Consider the following 16,462-nt stretch of genomic DNA (forward strand, 5'->3'; position numbering starts at 1 on the left):
AGCATGAGTGTCAGGTCATTAGGTGTACAGATTGAAAGGTAGGGGAGATGAAAAAAGACAATAGATGTCCTAATTAAGCTTTAATTAAGTGCAGATATACAGTTATGTATGCTATTCTACAATGCAAGTGTTTTCAGTGCTATTGCACTTTATACTGCTGAAACCTTTTGGACATTCAAATGCAATGTACATTTATCAGTCAAATAAATGTGGAAAAATATCTATTGCAGCTTCATGTTTACAGAAAACATAACATTACAATTGATGAGTACAGAAAAAATGAGCAAAAGATAAATATGGATAAATACAGACGGAACTGTAGAAAAAATAAATACCATAAAACCGGAGCCCTAATTGCAACCTTTCATGATCTATGCTGTCCAAGGCAGTACAAAATGTCCTTATTGCAAAGGCTCAATAATTATTTGAACCTGGGGTGGGTGGGAAGAAAGGTAACAGAGGGATACATGTCTGGATATTTACACTAAGCCCCACTCATCCTCTTCTCTGAAGAGATTTCTCATAGATCCCAGTGTTGCATTGTCTGCTAAGACACAGGCCTCTGCCCCAACTAAAAGGATGTTCCAACTAGAGAAGACATCCATGCAACAGCATTAGAAAAAGGCAATCTTAGATTAATGTCTCTTCAGTTCCAAGGCTATGCAGGAAGGCTTTGACGGCATTAACTGGGGAGAACACTTGTCTTTTAGCATCATGAGTCACTTTCATTTTGAAAAGTTTGTAGGTCTCGCCTGAGCAAGCGCTGCACTGTCGAGACTTTTAGTTAGTGAGCTTCAAAAATTCAACCACACACTTTTTGATGAGGCCTAGAGGGTGCGGTTATGAGCAGAGGCGCCATCTGGCTTTCCTCACATCGCTCGCGGGTACCCTTATTATCATGGCGGCTTCCGGGAAACCTAGCACTCGACTGGAGAGACAACCGCAGACAAGTACTTCCTATATATGACAGACATAAGCGAGCTTTTGTTCAGCAGCTCGGCCCCTACTTATTTCCAGCTATTATCCTTACTAGCGACTCAACGAGCTTAATATCACCTAGCAGTATCCGACCAGCAGTACACAGTATATCGGTTTATGCCGCGCACTATTCCTGAATCAACAAGCCAAATTAATATCGGTTACCGACCAGCAGTATGAGTGATCCTTTAATTTGCATTTCGGCCTTGACCCGCAGTGCCCTTGACCTAGTTAAAGTTTCTGATGTCAATAAGTTACTCTTTAATTATCGGTCTCGGACTTAAAGTATCCTTGATTTAACATTGGTTTTGTCCCTACGTCCATCATAGTTACTTACTGTTAGGCAGCTCACCTCTCTTTTACCATTACATTCTCTCTCTCATTCCTTCCTCTACCACACAGACGAAATTAGGTTACAATATATGGTAAGTGACCTTTCTTGTTTTGTTTGGCGCAGGTGATAGACACCCCTTTCCTAACCGGGAAAGATCAGCAAACATAAAAAATACGATATTTATAGTAAACTGGAAAGGCAGGTAAAGACAAACTTGTACTGTGTCTTTGAGGAGATTACAAATGTTACCAAACCCACAGTAGATATAGTCCTATTAACAGCAATAACGTAGTACAGTTGGTGCAAAAGGCTCCTCTCCTAAAAGCCGAAAGTTTCCCATTAATTACGTGTTAATCAGTTGTTTCATTGCGATTTACATGTTTGTGAGGTTTTCTTTTAACATGGTAGCAAAGGTTCTTCCAGAGACGTGATTAGCACGTTAGATGGAACAAACATTAACAACCTTTTTGGTAAGTCGCCTAGGAGCCTGGCAGAATGGGGTTTTTAGCTCTGAGAGACCCAAGTAGGTTTTTAGGTTTTTTAAAGAATTTGGTGTATAGTGGTTTATGGAAAGCTTTCCTCCTCAGTATACAACCCAGCCATGTAACTGTTATTCAAACTTTTTCAGCATGAAAAATATTGCTTGCTTTTTTTAACCAGTTCGAAATTTAACGCATTTATTTGCGTTCATTGATTGCCATTTGGAAAAGAAAATACATAAGCTTAACTTTTGAATGACCTGTAACTTCATTACCTATGTTTGACAATAAATACACTTCATGGCATGGTTGGGGCAATTTCTAGAGTATCCAATCTGTTTTAAGCTCTTGCTGTTATGTCAGTCATACTGTACCTATTGGGTGATTGCTTATTATACACCTGATCTAACCAGAGGTCGAAAATGTGTCCTTTACAAAGAAACTGAAATCACGTCATGTTCTTTGGTCATGTAGATCACTCTGATGCCTTTTGGCTAGGTTTACGCTAAGGAATACCATTTACATACAACTTCTTGCAGTTGTAGCACCACTACCCTGAAATAGAAAGCAGCCAAGGATAATTTATGACACAGCACTATAAAAGTCACTTTGCGTCAGTACACTGAGTTTGCCCCACTGCCAACAAAGTCTGTCACTTATGTACTATAGTGCACAATTAAATGATCGCTATCACCTTTAGCATTTTAGCCAGAGTGCCTGTGAAACCTGCGGGTTCTAGTGTGCTCAGGGGGCCACTGCTGCATCTGGCTCGGATTTTGTATGTCCTTTGTCATCTCACCTTGATGGTCCTCTATTGGTAATACAATTAATGAAAAGCTAATTTGTTTTTTTCTATTTAGGTTTTGCACACCAATTTCATCTGGTAAAAATTGACCAATGCTAAATTGGAAAATCGTGTTTCAGACTTGTAAGGCCCTAAAAACTGCAAGCCCTGTAAGTTGCATAGCCTGTTGGCATCCATTGTGGAAAATATTTTTTGTAAAAGCGTTTTTGCCATATTAGACGGTGCTTCATGGTCCAACCCACTGTCTAAGATCTGTGAATGTAGTCCATCAAACACAACACCATACATTTAGCACAGTGAACATTTTTCACTCTTGAAAAAGCCAATGATTGTGTTAAACTGTGAACTTTAAAGACACCTCAGTGTCTTGCCCTTTTTTTAGTTACATGAGAAAGCGATGGCTTAGAACCTTGCCTTATACATTAAAAAAAGAATGCTACTTAACTTGTTAAGTTTTGTTGATAGCCTGACAAGAAAGAAAGCGTGAACCCTACCTTCGTCAATGCCATCTTCCTGTCCCTCTGTTTTTGTTGGATGCAAGATCCAACGTTTGCTATAAAACATACATGCATAGTGTAATGAATGGATTGAAAAGGCCTCCTTCAAAATTCGAGTTAGAATACAAAACTTACATTTAAAATAGAAAACTACAAACTTTTGATACATGAGGTTCCCTTACAACACTGACATAGACTGTCTTAATATAAATAAAACATAGTGCAAGAAGCCTCTAGAAAGACCAACATTGGCATAGCCAAAATGTCTCACCTTTGGGACCTTATAAGTGTTTAGCCATGGCAGGATATTGTGCTGCATAACTAAATACTTATAAGGTCCCAAAAGCAAGACCTATTGGCTATGCCAATGCTTGTTTTTACTGTTGCTGTTTATTACGTTTTATTAAACATTTAGGTTGTAACAACAATTCCCACATTGGTTACACTGGCGAGAGCAAAGCCTCAGTAGAGCATATTTAGGTCTTGGCTAGAAGCGAGCGAAGCTCGCTCTCGCCAGAGACCTATAGTTAGCGGCTCAGCTTCCGAGGAGGACAGCACCTGGCCGCGCGCATTTCTGCCGAAGGAGGCGATTTGCACCGGCCACGCGCGCGCAGTGGCCAGGTGCTGTCCTCCTGGAAAGCAGCCTCCCACAACTCAGAACGCTGCTCGTGCTCACGCCTACTCCCAGGGCACGCACTCTCTCATCTGTGCGACTTGGTAGAGCAGCTTGTAGTGTTCCTCCCTCTTCTCAAAAGTACACAGGTCGCAGTCTTCTCTTTATGCAGGATGGGCGTATCGCCCGACAAACACTGGTTCTTTTATTTCACCCACGCTCGCCTGCCTCCCGTTGATATTAAAGCATTTCTGGTGCATCGAAGCATCGAGGGAGGGAAAGTGCTTAAGTTTATTTTCTCTTCCTATAAGTACACCACATGTGATAAGCATGGGTCATTGTAGCATCACCCAAACATAGATAGTACATGCTGCTTCTGCAACGAAAGGCATGACTCAGTTAACCTGCTCCTGCATTCAGTGGTAAGAAGAGAGGAGTTGGCCTAACGGCTAGGGCGCCCGACCTCGGACCTGGGGAACACGGTTCGAGTCTCGGGAATATCGCAAAAACCTCCTGTGATTCTGGGTAAATCCCCGTGCCTCACAAAATGAATGTGTGTCCTTGTGTAACGTAATTGGTGCTATGTAAAGCGCTCTGAACGTATTAAAAATCTGTTTACATGTGAAAATAATGTGCTTTCTTTTGATACTCCATTGTAGTAACCCCACTGGTCTTTTTCTCACTTTTGGGGCTACACTAGATAGTGCGTCCACTTCTCCTTGAGAATTCCTCCTTTTTGCATTTCAGCGGAACATAAGTTCATTTTATCTCGGAGACAGACTTGGGTGGTGCCTGTCTTCCGCATGTGCGTGTTCTCGCCGATCAGGTCTGTGTGGTTAATGTTGTGCAAGCCACTCATATTATGTGTACCTGCGTGGGTGTTCTGTGAGGCTGGTTTTATTTTTCCACTTCAAAGCACGCGCCGTTTCCACCATTAGGCCAGACTAGGCGGTCGCCTAGGGCGGCAGAAGGGAGAGGGCGGCAAAAACAAGAGTTTGGGAATTCTGCTCATTTGCACTCAGCTTCCGAGAAGGACAGCACCTGGCTGCGCGCATTTCTGCCGAAGGAGGCGATTTGCGCCGGCCACGCGCGCGCGAACGCGCTCGCAGTGGCCAGGTGCTGTCCTCCTGGAAAGCAGCCTCCCACAACTCAGAACGCTGCTCGTGCTCACGCCTACTCCCAGGGCACGCACTCTCTCATCTGTGCGACTTGGTAGAGCAGCTTGTAGTGTTCCTCCCTCTTCTCAAAAGTACACAGGTCGCAGTCTTCTCTTTATGCAGGATGGGCGGATCGCCCGACAAACGCTGGTTCTTTTATTTCACCCACGCTCGCCTGCCTCCCGTTGATATTAAAGCATTTCTGGTGCATCGAAGCATCGAGGGAGGGAAAGTGCTTAAGTTTATTTTCTCTTCCTACAAGTACACCACATGTGATAAGCATGGGTCATTGTAGCATCACCCAAACATAGATCGTACATGCTGCTTCTGCAACGAAAGACATGACTCAGTTAACCTGCTCCTGCATTCAGTGGTAAGAAGAGAGGAGTTGGCCTAACGGCTAGGGCGCTCGACCTCGGACCTGGGGAACACGGTTCGAGTCTCCGGAATATCGCGAAAACCTCCTGTGATTCTGGGCAAATCCCCGTGCCTCACAAAATGAATGTGTGTCCTTGTGTAACGTAATTGGTGCTATGTAAAGCGCTCTGAACGTATTAAAAATCTATTTACATGTGAAAATAATGTGCCTTCTTTTGATACTCCATTGTAGTAACCCCACTGGTCTTTTTCTCACTTTTGGGGCTACACTAGATAGTGCGTCCACTTCTCCTTGAGGATTCCTCCTTTTTGCATTTCAGCGGAACATAAGTTCATTTTATCTCGGAGACAGACTTGGGTGGTGCCTGTCTTCGCATGTGCGTGTTCTCGCCGATCAGGTCTGTGTGGTTAATGTTGTGCAAGCCACTCATATTATGTGTACCTGCGTGGGTGTTCTGTGAGGCTGGTTTTATTTTACCACTTCAAAGCACGGGCCGTTTCCACCATTAGGCCAGACTAGGCGGTCGCCTAGGGCGGCAGAAGGGAGAGCGCGGCAAAAACAAGAGTTTGGGAATTCTGCTCATTTGCACTCGCTCACTGTGACAGTATCAAAGCGGTGCCAGGACTCTGCGTCCCAAACCTCGTCTCCCAGACGGGGACAGGAAATCTGCAGCTGCGGCGCACAACATGCCCTTGAGAGGCACTGGGTGCTGAGGGCTGACCTGGACACAGGACGTTGGGCATACTGGAAGGCCACCCTGTGCAGGAGGAGACAGGCGGTGGCGCTCTGTGCTCAGCTTGAGACCCCAGGCCCACAGCCCCGCCCCAACCTCCGGGCCGCCATGGCGGAGGCACCGCTGTGCCTCACCTGGGTGCTTCTGGTGCTGGCCGTGTCCTGCGTGTCATTCAGCCTGGCGTCCAACAACGAATGCCACAACACCTTTGATTAAAACGGCTGGAATGCCAGGGTGAGGTATAGTGCCTGAAACTCAACTTTTGGCCTGGGAGCCTTTCACGGGATTGGAAATGAAAGCCTGTGTCAGACTCGTCAAGGGCCTTGAGTGCACAATTCCAGGAAGCAGCGTTGGCTGGGCTGATGAGAGTTGTACACGCCATGCCGACATCACTCCCACCCCGTACCTGCGCATGGCATATTACAGGCACACAGTCGACCTTTCTTCTCTTGCTGTGTGTACTCGACCTTCCGATCCAGACTGGAAGGAACAGCTAGAAGTCCCGGGGTTAGTGGCATTTAAGCGCTGCACCTAGCACCTAGAGGCAGTGTAGCGGCTAGGCCTAGCACGCCTGGGTGTTCTTCGCATTTCTTCCATTAGCAGCACGCTCTTCAGCGCCGAGGGAACCGGTTGTTGTGGACACATGGTTCGCCTCTAGATAGCAGGCCAGGGCGGCAAAGGGATCAACTGCTCAGGTACAGCCACCCGTGGAAAAAAGCTGCATGGGTTGGCGAGTCACGCCCTGTTCACTTCAACCACCAGGGCACATCGGCACAACCTTTCCCTGTGTACCATGTTGGAGAACTGCCCATAGTCCATCCGTCATTCTCCGCATGTTCGTTTATTTTCCCTTCTTCTTACTGTGCAGCTGCAGACACCCCTCCCTCACGCCGATGAACCAAGGGAACAGTGTCAGACGCGGGATACGGGCGCTTCTGTGAAAGTGGATCCTGCATCTGGAATTCCCTCCCTGGAACATCTGTACCCCCCTCCAATTTAATGCTCTTCACCACCTCCCTCCCCCTCCCTCCAAATACTGGCGCCCTTCATCGCTTCAGCATAGCATGCAACCTTCCAGTGATCAGTGCAATGCTGGGACGTATCACACAATGAGTGTAATGAGCATGTGCTGCCTCTCTGACGGCTCTCAGGATACACTCAGCAAAAGCATGACCCCGGGCCATGTACATGTGAAGCTCTGCAAGAGCTGTATGTACCTGACTGCTCTCCTACTTGGCCTTTGTGCGTCCGCTCCTCCTTGCATTTGATGCTCAAGGCCAGCTTGCACATGCGTAGCCTGGGATCAGTGCTTGCGTTTATTCTTAGTTGCTTTGGCATGGTGTGCGTTTAAGCGGAGGTATGGTGCAACATATACCTATCTGCGGAGCGCTTCCCTCCATAAAGGTACTTGCACAAGCTTGCACTGCTAACTGTTTTCGTTGGCGAGTGTTGCTCCATTGATAGATTCTTCCCCCTGATTGCACTCGAGTTTTTCTTGCCTTCTGCCCCGCTGTCCGTGTATGATTGCACTCAAGAGATTAGGGTCTGGTTTCCTGCTGGTCACCTTCTGCACAGCCTCACTGGCACGCCGCGGAAACTGTGAGGCATCGAGGCATAGGAGCTAGGATCAAGGTAAGAGGTCTGTGGTCACCTGCCTGCCACCCCTCTCACTACCTCACTCTCTATCTCACTACATAACCACTTCACTCTCTCTTTCACTACCTCTCTCTCTATCTCAATACCTCACAACATCACTCTCTGCTTATATCTCACTACCTCACAACATCCCTCTCCCTCACTACCTCACTCTTTCACTACCTAACTCTCTCTATCTCACTACCTCACTCTCTCTCTCTCACTACCTCACTCTCTCTCACTACCTCACTCTCTATTTAAATACCTCACTCTCTCTCTGCTAATGCAATAAGTCTCACATATGCAAAAAATTAAGCTATTGCCAATAGAAATGACAATGCCATTTATTTAGGGATAAACATTTTTTTTTTTTTTAAAAGAGCAATGCCAACAGCTCTAACTATAATATTGCCGAGACCACTGCATTGTAAATGCTTGTTGTTAACTGCTGCTTAACATATAATACCAACAATTGTCCCTCTTTTTTTTGACCAGTTCATCAGACTTCTTTTCCTTCAGAAACCGTTTTGTTCCAACATGCGACTCGTTTTACACGAGCCACTTTCAACACATCCGACAAATCAACTGAAGCCACCGGGCCCCTGACTATCGATTCTTTCCTGACCTCTAACAGTAGTCTCATTCTCATAAGTGTGGTCCCGGATTCTCAGGCGTTGACTGTCTATCAGTAACACTGTTTTTATCCCAAAATGCTGCTTGCAATATGTAGTCTTGGAATTTAGTGGACTACATCGTCACATTGGCACCCGTAGACAGGCCTCCATTTTTACCAACACAATTCAAATTTTTTTTTTCTGTTTTCACCAGCTGGTGGTTCAGGTGAGACTGCGCTCACCGTAACCCTTTGAACACTGTCAATATCACTTCAGGCAGCTCTTTAACAGCTGTTGTTTCATTCCAAGTACCTGCAAATGGTCTGCCCTTCTAATATTGTCAGGCAGGTCTATTTCCGAATCTGCTTTCAAATGCACAGTTTTTTAAAGTTGTCAAACATTCTACTGAATCTTTGGTGTGTCTCTGCACCTGCCCCGATCTCCTGAATGTTAATTTTCGGGTTTTCTATTTCCTTCTCCAGTCTTAACTTATGCATCAACAAGAACTCTATTTTCTCGTTGGTTACCTTCTCAACAGTTTCAGTCTTGGCAGTCTTTTGGTTAAGTTTGACAAGATACAGGTTTTAGTAAGTTTCTCACCTTTCATCTCTGGCATCATCTCGACATCAGAATTTCCTTCAAGTAAATCCTTCAGTGCTTTCGAATGTGCTGTAGATGGCGGGCTTAAAGAAACCACAGAATGGGCAATCCTGAAATGAAACGGTTGGATCGACCTTTTTTGTATGCTTCGAATAAAGGAGATAAACATTTACCCAGCCACTGTCTCCTCTATCACAGCCTGTAGTACCACATCCCTGGGTCCGCAAAGTGAGAGGAATCTCTAAATTGGTTCTGGTTTATAGCGGGCTGTCTGATGGTGATGGAACCATTGACTGACACTTCAATTTGTGCTCCTTCCCTGTATGCCCGTACATGCACCTAAGCCTCCTCAGTGCTTCACAGTTTACCCCGGCTTCTATTATGCTGCATGGGTGCCACAGTCCTCATTGTCTGGTGGCATGGGACCTCTCTCTCTCTTACTGCGCTAATTTTGGTGCTACCTAGCCACATCATACGTAGAGTAAAAAGGGGAAAGATGGGCCAACTGCCACCAAATGAGAACAGATCGAGCACTGAGCTGAAGTCACCAGGAATGGTGGAGGAGAGGGCGCTGGTTCACATAATGGTACTACAAGCAGGTGTTGCAACTGAAGCAAATCTGTCATCTCTAAATGCCTCTTGGTATTTTGAGCAAAAACCATGGCTCCTGTCTGATCAGCACTTCTTGAGTCCTCCTGAGGCAGTGGTGAAGCCTTTGGTGAGACCCAAAGAAGCTTTTGCCATCTTGGGCCTCCATAAGACATGTGCTCTGCCTCTGTCTCCTCCATACCAGCATGTTGCATCACCTTCCAGGGTCCGCAGAGGCGAGGAGATCTCTAAATCTATTCCAGTTTATGGCGGTGAGTCGTATTGTGAAGTGACCACTGAATGCCACCTGTACATTCTTCCTGTATCCCAGTCTCCTCCTTGTGGTAACCAGGTGCCCCCTTATATCTAGGAACCACCAAACCATCCATCCTTGGGCTAAGCAGACGTCCACATATTTAATTACTGAGACACCAACACAGAGATGTGCTCTGCATTTCTTGTGTATAACACTCTTTCTCAGTGCTGACTTGTATTGAATGGATGCAGAGACACGAGCTGCCCAAGATTACAGAATGGCATTTGAAAACAAAATTGGAGCTCATGTATTCCTCGAGACCATACCTCATTTGATAGCACTTGTACTTATGAAGATAATACCTGACTTCATACACATTTATCCTAAACGCTTTGTGACCATGTGTCATTGTAAGAGAGTGTATTCATATTCTTCCTAATCCATGGGGTCCTTTTTCTATTCCGCGGGGACCTTTGAGAAAATGCTTTAACTATGGAGCTAAGTGATGCCATAATTCTAAAATCAGGATTTCGACGTACAACTTATAAGTACAGGGCTGCATTAAATTAACCTATTCTTATATTAAATCGTATGTATCCTAAAATGAAAGAGTATTGGTTCTAAAAGAAATCTTTCTACATAATATGATGCTTTTGTTTTAGTTCTAGAGCTTTTAAAACCTGGATTTCCTGGAGCGGCAACACTACTATCCTCTCCTTTCTAGCCAACTCTCTGTCCTCAGATCTAAGCCATTACTGACCTTGCTATTTGTGGGCCCTTCTCTGTTCACTTAGTTGCATGTAATTAGGTGTGAGGGGCTTTGTATTAAAGCAGATTTGAGCCCATGTATATATTTTGGAGCAGGATTAGTGTAGTGACACCTACATGGTGCAAGGCCCCAAAGGACATCTAAATGCTCTATTTAGAGACAACTGCTAGAGTTCTTTTCAGATAATCTGCGTGGGACAAAAAATGGATGTGCATTAGTGTTTATATTTTATATTGGTTTAAGACTTGATATCAATACCCACAACTGATAACTATTTCATGGAAAAAGAGCTAAAAATAGCCTATATAAACAATTAGGATGAGGCCATGTTCATTCGTCATCAAATGGTAAGTCCTGTCCTCTTGCGTTGCTCTGCTACAATTTACTTATTTATTTTTATTTAGGTTTATTTGTTGAGCGCAGCGAATCATCCCCCAAGGGGATCTCTTGGCGCCTGAGAGGAGAGCACCCTAATAACAGTAGGAACCAGATTAGAAAAGCCAGGTTTTCAGCAGTTTCTTAAATTGAAAGAGATTGGAACAAGCGCGAATCAAATTGGGGAGGAAGTTCCAATGACTGGGTGCTAGATAAGAGAATGCACGCCCACCCATTTTGGCCTTCCTTATTCTCCGGATGCAGAGCAGATTGCGGTTACTGGATCGCAGCTGTTGTACGGGTTGATAGCGTTCAATTGTTTTCGTCCGGTATGCTGGCCCCGTCCCCTGAAGGGCATTGAAAACCATACATAGCAGCTTAAAGATGGCTCGTTTTTTAATGGGGAGCCATTGCAGTTGGCGCAGGAGAGGTAAAGAGGAGGTTTGTGCTGGCTTGTTGAGGGCAAGATGGGCTGCCGTATTTTGAACCACTGGAAGTTTATCCGCCAAGTCCTCTCTTACTCCCACCAGCAAAGAGTTGCCATAATCCAGTGGACCAACTAAGAGTGACTGGATAAGAGTCTTTCTGGCATTTAGCGGGATCCAAGGAAAGATATTTCTGAGCATCCGCATGGGACCAAAATACGTGCCTGCCACAATCTTCCCCTGCTATTCCATGGATAATATGTTGTCAATTTTGATGCCCAGATTCTTAGCCCATCTACTAGGGAAAGGAGATTCTCCTAATTCTGCTGGCCACCAATCGAGGGTCCACAGCTCCTTCTCCTTACCAAACAGTAAAATCTCTGTTTTAGAGGAGTTGAGTTGGAGGAAATTCTTCTTCATCCAGCTTGCTATTCTGGTCATACAGTTTATAAACTTGAGTTTGGTTATTGAATGGTTGATCTCAAAGGGGACTATCACCTGCGTATTATCTGCATAAGATATGGTTTCAAAACCACAATTCCTAATGATTGCGGCTAAGGGGGCCACGTATATATTAAACAGGGTGGAACTCCCTTATCTACCAGAGTAGTTTGTGACACAAAAGAGTCCAACTGGACACATTGTGTTCTGTAAGACAAATAGTTCTGAATCCATTTAAAGGCCATGCCTCTGCCACCATCTCTCAGAGCCTGTCCAACAGGATACGATGAGAGATGGTGTCAAAGGCAGCCAACAAATCAAGCAGCAGTAACATGACAGGGATATCTTTGTCCAGAGACATTCTTAAAGTGTTAGTGACCTCCAACAGGGCGGCCTCCATGCTATAAGAAGCACTGAAACCCGACTGGGATATGTCCAGTATGTTGTTCTGTTCCAACTAGCAGGAAAGGTGCCGGTTGACTAGTATCTCCATAATTTTTGAGCACAAGGAAGAAGAGAGATTGGTCTAAAATTCTGTAAATCAGTAGAGTCCGTTAATGCCTTTTTAAACAAGAGTTTAATATCAGCGCATTTCCATTTTCGTGGCACCGTTGCTGTGCCTAGCGAGATGTTGCAAACTTCAGCAAGCGCATCAGCTAAAACTGGGGTTAGCTCAGACATAACAGCAGGCGGCACCTTATCTAGAGGGGAACTGGATTTCACCTGAGTTAATAAAAGGCTTACTTGTTCCCCCAGGTCCTCACATAATTCCTGGGTGGATGGCGGGAGTGGATTGTTGGACCTCGGGTTCGTGAACTCCTTTAGGATGGAAAAGCGCTCCCGAGAGGAGTTCCTAGCTTCCATAATGCGAGAGCCTATGTAGGTTCGCCTAGCTATGTTAAAGCTGTTTAAGTAGGCTCTATGAGCCACTCGGTAACGCAATTCATCATGCTCCGATTTGGATTTCCTCCATTTTCTTTCTAAAACCCTGCATGAAGCCTTTTCTCCCTTAAGACTGCCTGAGTACCTGGGGGCAGGAGCTGCCCTCACCTGGATGTTTACCCTCTTTAATGGTGAAATAGAGTCGAGCTCATCGGTTATAGAGGCCTCAAACCTTTGTAAGGCAGTATCACAGGCTTCGCAGTTCTCAAGTGTGGGGGGATATAAACCCGACTAAAAGCAGCTGGAGTCACCTTTTTCCAAGATCTGCGCAACTCCTTGCGAGTATGTGGAGGGTCGGGCAGTTTCATAAGCGCCCAAGAAAAGTTTAGTGCCAAGTGATCGGTCCAGCCTAACTTTTGGGGAGGTTCAGCAGCTAACTCAGGAATTTTGGTGTAGATCATGTCCAACACATGTCCTGCCACATGAGTGGGGCTAGTGATTCTAGGGGATAGTTCAAGAGTTTCCATCGCTGCCACCAGACAGACAGATTCTGTATTGGAGAGAACCTCCAGATGATGGTTAAAGTCCCCTACCAAAAAAAACCTGTTGGTGTGTAGCGTATAAGGGGCCAGCTGTTCTAGCAATGCTGAACAAAACTTTCTTACTACCTCCAGGAGGGTGATAAGCTAGAGCACACCCCCACTCAATCCCTTGGCCGGGATGCACTCTAAAGATCAATAGCTCTATATTGGGGGATATAGGATTTTGCCTACAAAAACACTGCTGTACTAACCTTCACTCCTGCTACTTTGCACTGAAACCTAATTTCTGTATTTTCTGCTGATTTCTAATGAGGAATTCTAAAAAAACATTTTGCAAGTGTGGTTATTGGATTCAGTATTTTATTTTATCTTGCTCCAGTACTAATTGTGGTTTTTACCTATTTCCTTTCAGTATTTGACATTTCGCATCGTTCTTATTGCTCTTGAATCCTTTCATAAGTGATTTTGTTTGTTGCTTCAGAAAGAATTGAGTGTATGAAATGGTCCTTTCCAATATACTGACTTATTTTCTTGTGCATTTGTAGGCCCGAATATTCAATGAGACCCCCATAAACCCACGAAGATGTTTGCATATTCTTACAAAGATTCTTTACCTCCTGAACCAGGTGAGAACACTCTTTCTCCAAAGCACTGTACCTATCCTTTTTTTGTGCAGTTTAACTTCTGTTCATTTGTCAAGATTACCTAGTTGTGAAAATAATAGATTTTTTCCATGTGTTAATTTAACCAATTTGGAAAAAAGATATAAAGTGTGTTTTACAAGTGCAGTTTTTCTTTTAGGTGTGAGAAATCTTGTCTAGCCATAAAGGTTCTCCCATTAGACAGATATGTGTCTGTTTTACCAATCAATAGAGGATGTGTGAGGAATTTCACCCATGCAACACTAGGCTCAGTCAGAGGTTGTCAGCCTTTAGGCTAGCTAAGGTATTCTTATGAAATAAGCGGTCACTCAAGGAATGTTAAAGAACTGTTGAAGGAGCAAAAAGCTAGATTGCGTCTTTACATTTTCTGCAACAAACAAAGTTATAACTTGAATACTTTAATTAATCCCAGCCACTGGTGACTGCTCAGGGCCGCATTTCAGTTAATTATTTTCCATCTATTTGGCCACTTTAGGTTGAGCCCATCCACATCACATGCACATTATTCTGGTCCAGTCCAGAACAAAATGCCAGGTTGGATCCCCTCCAGATGGAAATACAAGGAACCCCAGTGCAGTCTCGCCCTACCTTGGCCTCATTAGTGAAGTACACCTTGAGCCCTGTGGTGCACGGAGCATGAGACCCAGATCTAGGCATACCCAGAAAGGAATGTATGAATTGATCTCGACCACTAGTGATCGATCGGGGCGCCTTCCATTCCTTCATTTTTCCTTTACTGTGTCACTCTAGGCACAGACCGCCTAGCTATAGTGCCTCACTTGCCCTCCTAACCTTACCAGAGGAACAAGTGAATTGGCATCCCCAGAACACAATACTCTCGACCCTCTCTGGGATCGCGGTAACAGGACACACCCTTTCGCTCTCTCTCTCGTAGTCGTCCACAATAAGATAAACAAGAGACATGAAGGAAGTTTGGAATATTTATTAAACTTTCGTGATCTGAAATGCAGTATACTGGCCACAATTAGAAAACAAATGCCTAATACAAATTCAGTTGGCATGGTTAATAATCCATATACCATGAAATGTGCTATCATTTTAGAAGACAGAATAATCTAACCACCACCCCTGCGAGTAAAGCTAAATGATTGTATGAAACCTCTCTGGGATTATCAGCAGACCCAAATGCTATACATCGCAGCAGATGCAGGGTTCTTGTCTCAGAATTCTTGATCCAAGTGTCTGATTGTGGCTCATGTGCTCATCTATATGCTGGGACATTTATGCACATAAACAGCTGCATTCTTGTGTTATGTCTAGGTACCAGTGCCTGGCTAGAAAGAATAACAAGGGACATTGTTATTTGACCATGTCTGTGATGCCTAGACTAAAACCCAGGAAAAGAACAGAACGTGAAAACATAAGCACGTTCTGTGTGAAAGTACAATGTGGAACAGAAGCAAGCATGTTTATATAGTAACGGGTGCAAAGGAAAATGAGGCCTTCAACATGCACAGTTAGGATAAGGTAGGGAAAACTACAGTGGGCCATGCAGAAAACACATGACAAGAGGTGACTTGGCCTGGCAGTTCAGGCTGGACTGTTCCAATTGGATCCGAACCCTGCCTCATTTGCATGAAGGTGGTTCTTGTCTGGAGTGGCACATGGGGCAAAAAGAGGGACTGGGGTGTAGCCCAGAGTGGCTGATTATTTATTCCAGTATAGCTTGGCATGAACTTCACTCTAGGATTGCAGTAAGCAGCACTAGTGCACATTTCCATACTTTTGATGCACTCATGCCAGACAAAGCCTTCTTTCAAGAGTGATCACTCAAGAATTAAGGCCATGGAAGCAGGTTTAGTACTTGGGGAAACCTCTATGTGTTAGTACCCGTGGCCATCTTCTACAGTCTGTGTAGAATACAGTTGATTTAATGACTAGCGGCGGAAAGAATAAAGGGTCATGGGGGAAATATTTAATTCCTATTACATTGTTTATTCCCAATGAAGTTTATGCAGCAGTTGGGGATTTATGTATTTTCTTCATCTGTTTTGTGCACTTCGTATCATAACATTTAGTAGCTCTGAAAGATGTAGAGAAGGGAGGGGGAATGGCATCAAGATTGACTACTTTGTGGATCTTTTCACGTTCCTGTAGCCATGTTGGATTGTGTTCCCTTTGAAAGACTGCATTTGCTATCACATTCCAGGTAAAAATGTTCTATTAAATGCTGTTATTTTACTTGTTGACACGGTCTACATTTACTTTTAGCTGCAGTCCCATTCTGCCACCAACGCAAAATGGTATGTAGGCTGCATCTTTAGAGAGATTATGCCTTCAACGAAAATGTAGTATAATGTAAAGCACACCTCAATATTTTCTACTCTTATTCCTCTTAGTGCTTCAAACTGCGGTTTATGCTCTTCTAAAGTGCCATGATGAACAGGTGTTACTGTTACCCAGCCCACTGATCTTGGGAGGGTGGAAGGCTGGTTTGGTCTTGCCAGTATTCTCCCTGCTGGTTTCCAAAGGTGCTCAAGTTTACCACACCAATCCGTTTGCCATTAAGAATGGTAACCCAGTTGAAAAAGGCCTTAAATTGAGTAGCAAGGCAAGGATGAAGCTGCAGTGTAAGGAATGATGTATTACGTTTCTGTAAATAGGAATTTTATAAAGGCAAATGCACCTTAATGGCCTCACCAGTCATCCTATTCCGTTTGTATAAGCAGTATTCCAG

At 44.4% G+C, this 16,462-nt stretch overlaps 1 protein-coding gene across 2 annotated transcripts in view; it reads left to right on the plus strand.

Moving 5' to 3' along the window:
- Window positions 1–16,462, plus strand: part of COPG2 (coat protein complex I subunit gamma 2) — a 408,642-nt gene that overhangs the window by 34,327 nt on the left and 357,853 nt on the right. For both annotated transcript variants that reach the window (XM_078677502.1, XM_078677504.1), the window contains exon 3: window positions 13,648–13,728. In XM_078677502.1, coding sequence (XP_078533628.1) covers window positions 13,648–13,728 — 81 coding nt within the window. The remainder of the gene's footprint in view (window positions 1–13,647; window positions 13,729–16,462) is intronic.

The sequence above is a fragment of the Lissotriton helveticus genome, chromosome 1_1, assembly GCF_964261635.1.
Source record: "Lissotriton helveticus chromosome 1_1, aLisHel1.1, whole genome shotgun sequence".
Taxonomy (NCBI): Eukaryota; Metazoa; Chordata; class Amphibia; order Caudata; family Salamandridae; genus Lissotriton; species Lissotriton helveticus.